The sequence below is a fragment of the Hemitrygon akajei genome, chromosome 18, assembly GCF_048418815.1.
Source record: "Hemitrygon akajei chromosome 18, sHemAka1.3, whole genome shotgun sequence".
Classification (NCBI taxonomy): Eukaryota; Metazoa; Chordata; class Chondrichthyes; order Myliobatiformes; family Dasyatidae; genus Hemitrygon; species Hemitrygon akajei.
Genome location: NC_133141.1, coordinates 1,918,453 through 1,928,424, shown reverse-complemented (window position 1 = coordinate 1,928,424; position 9,972 = coordinate 1,918,453). Strand labels below are relative to the sequence as shown.

At 40.8% G+C, this 9,972-nt stretch overlaps 1 protein-coding gene across 1 annotated transcript; it reads left to right on the top strand.

Moving 5' to 3' along the window:
• Nucleotides 1-1,644: 1,644 nt before the first annotated feature.
• LOC140741026 (frizzled-2) lies at nt 1,645-6,625 on the top strand. Its single transcript, XM_073070647.1, has one exon. It carries the CDS (start codon nt 1,865-1,867, stop codon nt 3,527-3,529), a length of 1,665 nt encoding a protein of 554 aa, XP_072926748.1. The 5' UTR covers nt 1,645-1,864; the 3' UTR covers nt 3,530-6,625.
• The last annotated feature ends 3,347 nt before the right edge of the window (nt 6,626-9,972 follow it).

The window sequence follows — 9,972 nt, the reverse complement described above, 5'->3', positions numbered from 1 at the left end:
GTGGTATCAAACAACGGCCTTGAATTCTTAGCTCCCTCCCTGTTCCACTGGGAGTAGATCTTTCATTCTCCCTATTTGACACAAACTATGCACTAGGCTTCTAGAATTAATCATTCTGATTTTTAGGCCAATCTGGAGAAGCCTAAAACCCTGACCACTGAAATGAAAACAGAAAATGATGGAAGAGTCTGACAGCAAAAGGCTGATTAGTTTTTCCAGTTGGGATCTATCTGAGAAATTCTGACATGGTCCCAGCCAAACACTAAGTTGTGGCCCAGCGATCCATCTCCAGTACAATGGAAACCCTCTTTAGAAAGCATGCACAGTACTTCTGCCAGTTCTCTAGTGAAATGGGAGCAGTCCTGCTTGCAGTAACAATTGTTGTTCCTGCTTTTCCATTTGTATTGGACTAGATAGCTCACAGAGCAAAGGAATCTGGCTGCTTTTTAATCTTTATCAGTTTAAGTTGATTGCTGATCAAGAGTTGGTATGAAATACCTTAGTGCTAAAAATACCAGACCTACATGCATATGTTTGATATAAATCATACACACGTAATGCGTGTAAATTTATTGGTTGCCGTTTCTGTGATTGAAGTCCTATCTAAACATTCCTCTGGACTGCCAAAGGTTTAACATTGAGGCATCCTCGGTGACTTGCAGCTGAAGCTGTTTTTTTAAAAAAAAAAATCTATCATTGCATTATATCTGGATTGATATGTAATTTTGTAACAAAATATTACTTCTGAAAATAAATTACTGCATACGTTTTCAATAGATCACTAAAAAAATGAGGTACAAATAAAGTATTTTTATATAAAATTTGCATAGAACAGAAACTGGCCATTTTTTCCGAGAAATCCCCTTAGTTCAGCTATTGATTTAACGAACTGTTCTAAAATTTATCTATGTTCTGTCCTTCAAACATATCGCCATCTCTTATTACAAGGATTTTTTCGTAACTCTGGAATTATGAACGTCTCCCATTCATTGTTTCCAAGTTTTAGATTCCCCCACCGGTAGAAAAACCTTCGAAACCCCTTAATAATTTTAAAGAGCAGTCATGTTGTTTTGGTATTCTCACTGTATTATCACATGCGAATGGCGCGCATCTTCTGCAAATGATAAACGCTTGAAATCAATATAGATTATTTTTCAATGAGCAGGAGAATGATAAGGATGGCAGCGCACTCTTTCTACGAAAAGAAGTTTGGGGGGAAAAACAGTGAATCGCTGTAACGTGCGATTAAATCGCTGCAGAGTTGGAAAAACAAACGGTACAGACTCCGTTCTTAAATCTAATTTCTTTGACACAGAAGACTGGTTTCGCTAGGAGTACATCCTTCGATAAACTGACTGGACTGGAATCGAACTGGCTCTTCTCGGAACCATAGAGCGAGCTTCATTCAGCACGCTACCGCTTGCAGTGAAGGTGCTGTACTTTGGCATCTAATTACTGAGATCATTATGTTGCGGTTGGCCAATCCTGCCCTTAGGGCTGGTCGTCAATTTTTAACCTGATTGGCTCAGCTGTCGGAGGGTTGGAATGGTTGGTCTGTTTCAAGGTTCGTTTTCCTCTGCAAGCACTTGGGCGCCTCGCCTCCCAGAGCGGGTCCCTTGAAACGGTGTAATTGAGATGGTGTTAGTTGCACAAAGAAAAAGTCAGACAGTCGTTTAACGGGGGCGCAACGAGTGAGTTGAGTTCGCAAAAGCAGCGCTGTTAATCTGCGTGGGTCTTTACAGTTAAGTTTTATTTCCATCTCCCCTCCCCCTTTACGAATTTCTTCTGCAAAACTACCAAATGTTGCAGCATTAATTGAGTTGCTTGTTGCCAGAAATAACAAGACTTTCGAATCTTTTCGAGGATGCATTTCAACGTGTTGCTGTACGGACTGATTACTCTTTTGCTGCTCCCTTCAAAGTTCCTGAGAGCCCACGGCCAGTCTCAGGGAGAGAGAGGAATCTCCATCCCGGACCACGGTTTCTGCCAACCTATCTCCATTCCGCTGTGTACAGACATTGCCTACAACCAGACTATTATGCCCAATTTACTGGGACATACCAACCAAGAGGACGCCGGGCTGGAAGTCCACCAGTTTTACCCGCTGGTGAAAGTACAGTGTTCTCCCGAGCTGAAATTCTTCTTGTGTTCCATGTATGCTCCCGTCTGTACCGTACTGGAACAGGCGATCCCTCCGTGCCGGTCTATCTGCGAGCGGGCGAGGCAAGGCTGTGAGGCTCTAATGAACAAGTTTGGTTTTCAGTGGCCCGAGAGGTTGCGTTGTGAGAACTTCCCTGTGCACGGAACCGATCAACTATGCGTTGGCCAGAACCGCTCCGAGGAAGGCAGCCCCACTACTATCCCCACCGTCGTCGACAACGACCTTGGCACCCCGAACCCGCCCCGCTACAACCGCGACCAGCCCTTCAACTGTCCCCGAGCACTCAAAGTCCCCTCGTATCTTAGCTACAAGTTCCTGGGCGAGAAGGACTGCGCGGCGCCCTGCGAGCCCTCCAAGAGTAACGGCTACATGTTCTTTAACGACGAAGAGATCAAATTCGCCCGCATTTGGATCCTGATCTGGTCGTCGCTATGCTGCGCTTCCACTTTATTCACCGTGACTACCTACTTGGTGGACATGCAGCGATTCCGCTACCCTGAGCGGCCCATCATCTTCCTGTCTGGCTGCTATACCATGGTTTCCATCGCCTACATCGCGGGCTTCATACTGGAAGATAAAGTTGTGTGCAACGAGAGGTTCGCCGAGGACACTTACAAGACCGTGGTGCAAGGGACTAAGAAGGAAGGTTGCACCATCCTCTTCATGATGCTCTACTTCTTTAGCATGGCTAGTTCCATCTGGTGGGTCATCTTGTCTCTTACTTGGTTTCTGGCGGCCGGTATGAAGTGGGGTCACGAAGCAATCGAGGCAAACTCTCAGTACTTTCACCTGGCCGCCTGGGCGGTGCCGGCCGTCAAGACCATCACCATCCTGGCTATGGGCCAGATCGACGGCGACCTCTTGAGCGGAGTGTGCTTCGTGGGCCTGAACAGCATCGACCCGCTGCGGGGTTTCGTGTTGGCGCCGCTCTTTGTCTATCTCTTCATCGGCACCTCTTTCCTGCTAGCCGGCTTCGTCTCCCTCTTCCGAATCCGGACCATCATGAAACACGACGGCACCAAGACGGAGAAGCTGGAGAAACTGATGGTGAGAATCGGGGTGTTCAGCGTTCTCTACACCGTACCAGCCACCATTGTGATTGCATGTTATTTCTACGAGCAGGCGTTCAGGGAGCAATGGGAAAAAAGTTGGATCAGCCAAACTTGCAAAAGCTACGCCATCCCCTGCCCTATTCACTACTACCCCAGGATGACTCCAGATTTCACTGTGTACATGATCAAGTATCTCATGACCCTTATCGTGGGTATCACTTCTGGCTTTTGGATCTGGTCAGGCAAGACTTTACATTCCTGGCGCAAGTTTTACACCAGACTCACCAACAGCAAACACGGAGAGACAACCGTGTGAGAGGGACAGAAGGAAACATGGGACTGTGTTTTTATTATTTTTGTTAATTGGTTTTACTTAACGTTTGCATTAGGATAACTTCCCAAGATGTAATAAAAACTGTAAATAGCATTTGTAAAAAATTCTTAATTATATATTTGTATTTAAAAATTCCTACTTGAGATTTCTTTTTTATATTTTGGTATTTAGTCATCACTGACTTGCCAGTGGATTTCCGAAAAAAGCAGCTAGACTTGAAAACTGATATGGGCGTCTCAATGGGCCTTTTGAGTCGATTCCATAAAAGCAAAGACTCTCTTAATCGTTTCTTCTTTCTCCCTCCCCTTCCCCTTCCTGCTGGGGTGATGTAGAAATCGCGGCGTTGCCACATTTACGGAGAGCCTAAATAAATACAACTTTCTCTTAACTCCCCAATCATCTTCTCCCCCCACCCCCATCTCTTGCTCTCGGAATCCAACAAGGCACATGACTTTTCACAGTCCCGAACGAGGGGACTTGCAACAAAAGTTTTTAAATGATCTGTGAAGTTTTAACTGTTACACTCGCAAGGCACGCTTTTATTGCACGTTTTGATGCAGCCCCGGATTATTAGATCGTCTAATTATTAAAGGCTTGAAATAAAATGCTGCAGTATTTTCAAGTCCAGTTTCTAACTGTGGACAGACGCTGATTTGAATGAGTGAGCGCTAAGTGCTTTTAGTTGAAGCCGTTGTTCTGACTGGGGTTTTCCGTAGCTCTACATTCAGTCGCATTGTTTCACATTTATAGAACAATATTACACGTTTGATTTTTTTTTTGTTTTGCCACATACCGTAATTTTCGGCAACGTCAAAAGTTGGCTGTTCCTTAGCTGGAATAGCTCCGTTGGAGAAAGGGTTCAGTGGGGTAACGTGAGTGGGGAGATTCCGCTTTTTCTAAATAAACTCTTAAACGTTCGCCCACCCTCCCCCACCCCACTGTGAATTCAATCCCGTTTCACAATGGGCCGAGCCACAGGGTCTCTCTTCCTCGCCTTGTGTTACGTGAACCGACTAATGCCTGCCTCCCCTCCATTATTTGTTTTATTTCCTCTTTCATCTTAAGGATTTTTGAAACTTTAATGCCCGCCCGCACGATATTGCAATCGCGTCCTCTCTTTTCGGGGCCATGCGGGCACATTGTAATTTAGGCTAAAACGCCAGGACGTGATGTGTATGTGATGCTGGACAAGCGTAGCTCTGACGCCCTGTAACCTCTGCAGCTGAGATCCAGTTGCGTCCATTTACAGCTTGTTTTTTTTTAATCGTTGCACCGCCAAACTGCTAGTAGTGGAACTGAGCAAACTTAGTAGGTTCCACATGGTGTTTTGTACATTAAATTCCCTTCCAGCCGCCACACTCCAGCGGCAAGTGCCCCAAGATCGATGCAGAATTTTGCTATCAGTACTTGGGTTCGGAGCCTGGAGACATTACAGAAATGAAATGCCAGGGCTGGTGTATTTAATTTTTCACAATTCTCGTTGTGATCTCTTTGCTAATACTTGTGATATTAGGACAGTAGTTAACTGAGTATAATTTTCTTTGCAACCTGTCCCATATGTCAGGGGGATCTGCCTGGCAAGAGATGAAAAAGTTGAGGAATTCCATTTTCCCCCAAGGGAAAACAAAGATTTTCCAACCTGAAGATTGAATGTACCTAATTTTATTTCCAAATCACTTCTTTGAAAGCTTGGGGCATACTATCCAGAGTGCAATAAACTGGATAATTCTACCCACCAAGCTGTACACATTTCTGTCAATGTAATTAGCACTTGTACTATAAAAACCTGGATTAAATAGTGCCGATCCCAGCCAACCAAATACTGCAAGACCTCAGTGTGGAGTACATCATATGGCCAGTCGGCTTTGACCCTGCTAATTACCTAGACACAATTTCTATACTTTTGTATGCTGAGATGTAAGTAAGCCTGCAGTTTCATCTGCTTTCTTGTTTGGTACCCCCCAGGTTGAGTGGGATTCCTAACTTCTACTATTTACATTAATATTGTAAATGGGTATATTTTAATAGTAGAGAACTTTCTTCAAATTCTGTTTTTAATTTTGAATATTATTTGTTAATCAGACTAGAATGTGAACAATTTTTTTTAAAAAGAAGAAAGTTGGGAGTGAACTGTACAACCTAATTTTCTGTGACCTTCATATAATCACAAATGCCACAATATATATATATATGTCTGTCATTTGTAATTGTAACCCAATAGCTAGTTTCAGTTTCTAGAAAACATCTTTCATGAATTTTCAGTATGTGAAATGTTTTTTGCTCCATTACAATGATTATTATGGAGTCTAGACCTCTTACATTTTCTCATTGGGTTCTTGACCTAATCAGCACACCTTAGCAAATCTGTTTTTGTTTTATAAGAAATAATGAGTTACTCATTCTAACTTATTTTGTGTATTTAGTTACTATTGCATATTGTAATAAGTGTTATATTCCTGATCCATTTATATAAATGCAATGCACACAATTGCATATGGCCATTGAATTCCAGATACTGTGCTTTGAGATGTATTTAACCCATTCAGCTTTCTCTTAAATAACATGCATGTTAAGATGGGACTGTTGCAAATGCTTTGCAGAAAGCAATCATCTAATGATAGTATTGTGTATTCAGGTATTGAAAACTCCTGTTGTATGCCACTGAATGTACTTCATAGTATTTCTTTCTAAAATTCTGGTACAAGGATTGTTTGATTTCCAAGAGTCTAGACAGACCCCTTGACTGGTTTATTTTTAAACCAGATTTGGGATGCCGACTTTTGTCAATACTTTTTAAAAGGTTGTCCATTATTCATTTAAGGATTAGGTACATGTCAATAATTCTGCATATTGCAATTGACACAATTTGTCATCTTTCTAGAGGTGAGTGAATGTTTCATGCAACCCACGGTCATCTATGCTCACTCACGCTTTGCAGGGTTTTGAGAATTCTCTGGGTCACCACTTCCCAAAGGAATAATTGCATTAATGCTTTATAGTTTTGCGCTAAAGACTGAACTGAAGGATCGCAAGCTTAAATGTATTCCAATAAATTTTAAAATTCTTGTGTTGCCAGCAGTGATTTTTATACTTGCATAATATGATCTCACAGTTTCTGGGAATTGTCCAAAGCTGCTTCGTCAAACTACTTTTGAATAACAGCCTCTTGGTGTACTTGAGCATGGCAACAATTCGATATATAATTAGATTCTTTATATTGTAACAGATGAAATACAATTTTATCATTTCATATAGTGTTGATTAGGAGGTAAAATGCTTGAAGTTCCCTCTTTAAACAAAGCAGTCTTTTAATTGCTAGTTGAACAGTGAGATAACATCTGTTGCATTTCAGCTGAAATGCACTCACTTTGACACTGGTTTGCTGTAGGTACATTACTGCAGTGCCATTTTAAATTGAAATCCCAAAGATTTGAGCACAGTTTTTGACAGGAGCCAGGAAAAGGATGTTACTGACTGAGCCAAGGAGGTACAAAATGGTTTCCGATGCAGGAGGCCATTTGGCCCCTTGTTCCAGTCTTTTGGTAGTTTTCTACTAATTTATCTCACTCCATCCTTGGATCTTATCCCATCACCTTCCAAATTTTCCTTTTGTTTCCCCCACTTGAAATGAGAAATTCAATTTCCTTATGAAGTTGTGGGATTTATTTTCACTGCCCTGTATTGCATTCTGTCAATAGTAACTAAGGAAGTTTTAAACTTTAGTTCCTTTTTATTACATTTGAAAAAATAGGATTTGTCTTATTTTTGCTGTTTTGTTATTGCCTGAGGAAATTACAAAATTTGAACAAAGATTTCATAAAATCAAATCTGGTGAAGAGAAACAGAATGAGATGCCAAAATAGAAGAGCAATAAACTGTTACAGTGCCAGGTTATGGGCATCTGGGCATTTATGTTAAAGTGTCATGGTTTTTCTTCAGACCTTAAATAATTCACACTTGTAAAATGGCACATCTGATTATTGAATTTATTGAGCATTTTTGTTTGCTTAAAAGTTAAGAATAAGGTCTAACTTGAGAATGAAATTATTTATAATTGCTCCTTTTTAAAACACATTGCAAATCCTGGCTAATGGAGCTTTTCTCCATTGAAAAGAGCAGGTTTTGTCTTTCACCCACACTAGTTTTCTATAATAAACTTAAGAGTTTTGTGTACATGACATCTAAAGTTAAGCAGAAAAGTTTTGATCCAAGCATTTACTATTTAAAATCCAAGCACTTTGGATTTAACTTGCCTCCTTCAAAAGTTGCCGTTGTGAAATTCACCAACACCTGAAAAGCAAAGGTAAATTTCTTAGAGAGATTTATTTTTTTCCTTGGGATACACACGTTGTAAAACAAATGCATGTAATTTGGAAGTTGTCTTAAAGTAATACCAATCATTGATTTCAAGAAATATATAAAATGAGAATTCATACAGAGAAAGTTCGCTGAAGCTAACAATTTAGTATCACTGCTCAATTATCCATGAGGATCCATACATGTAGCAGAACTACACTGACTTCATCTGGAAACAGGCTGCCTCTCTCAGCTGCTTGCTTCTTTCCTAGTATACCCTCGCACTTGCAGCAAGGAAAAGGAATTCCATTTAATTGCAGAGTTTCATAACACTATTCCTAACTACTAAATAATATGGTTTTGAAACTAATACTAATCCCCAAATGACGAATCGCTTGCAGAAACCTACTTGCTGGAGGATCTATGTTACACCTTGTTGCTCATGTCATGTCTGTAGTCATTATGTTAACAAATAATTCAAGCGGTTAACTCCGTCAATCATTTGACTAACAATATAGCATGCAATGCTTTATATGAAACCTGTTTAGATAGAATCTGTAGCACAGGAAGGGAATTTAAATCTTTTCTATCTCTCCCTCTTGTCCTCTCGGCCAAGAAGTATCCGTGATTCCTTTAATTCGCTTACATATGTGTTAAGCACCATTTCAAACTGATAATGCCAATATGCTGTTGTTGGTTAACAAGCCCCAAGAAAGAATAACCCAGGGTTGCCCCTCCACTTTCCCGTGACCCCCTACGGTAGAAATAAATGCATCTGACGTAAATGTATGGACCGATTCGGCATTAATTATTTTCACCAACCAACAATCCTTTGAAATTCTGTGTCTGACCCTGTAAGGGTGGGAGTAGACATGGAGGACGAGCTTGACCAGTGCTCGGAAAACACATCTCTGATATGAGTCAAGTTACTTGGGTAGAAAGGAAAGCATTTCCGAAGTGAATGTGCCCTACTAACCGTTCATCATTTGCCTGAAGTAAATCGAGTGGTATGCGGGAAAACACGGATTAATGTAAGAAGGTAGGTACTTATATCACATCTAGGTCCTAGGAAAACCACATAAACTGAACAGTAATTTAGGAGGAGTTGTATCTTCATGCATGAAGCTGCAATTCACCACATGTTCTTTGTTGGGCTGCAGTTATGTTGCAGGATATGATCGCACTAGATAGAGTACATTAAATTTAAGCACGCCACTTCAAGGACATTTTTGCCAGTATGCTTGCCAAACCACATTGTAGTGCAGCTCCAAAGCATGTCAACTTTAAAACGGACACCAATTGTTCTGCGTAAATGTGCACTAAGTTTCACTAAAGGCCAATACTGTAGTCTTATTCTACTTGAAGTACATCGATAAAAGAAAATATTAATTCATAAATTAAGCAATCGTATAGTTCCTTCAAACGGTTTAAAGTTAAACACGTTTTAGAACGAAAGTTTGCGTTTACAAATGTTACACTTAAGGCTTTTAGTTCTCATATTCTAAATTAAAAACATAACTTTTTTGAAGTGATACTGTGCCATACTAATGGATTTTTTTTAAAAAAAAAAGTGGATCCAGACAGTTAGTAATAGTGGAAAATCTCTAACGGTATCTGTGTACGGAAGTTCTTTTGTAGCCAAACCTCATGTTATGGCTGTCCATTGCGCCAAATTTATATTTCACTGTCCATGTGTCTGTAAACAGCTGGACTCCAACACCAGAGATCTCTTTTGTATCTTTGAAAACAGAAGCTCGGTGCGTTTTGTCAAGCTTCCTACCGCAGTCAACCAAACGTCTGTTATCAAAGGCACTTTGTGGGAGTTAGACAAGATACCCATGGGTGGCGGTATAATGAGACTTCGTTCACTAAACTGCTTCACTAAACTAATGGAAGAGTTCTTACAATCCTTGCTTGTGTTGGTCAAGCAATTTAGTGATGCCGAGAGGGACCTTTGCGATAATGTGCCGGTGATCAGATAGGATGGAAAAATATGAAATAGTATTTCCCCCAGAAATACACTTCATTGATAAAAATGAACGGTAGAGTCCTAGAGCTATTCGGCACGGAAACGGGGTCTTTAGCTTAACTGAGCTGGTCCCTTTTCAAAGTTCCATGTCAAAGTAAAT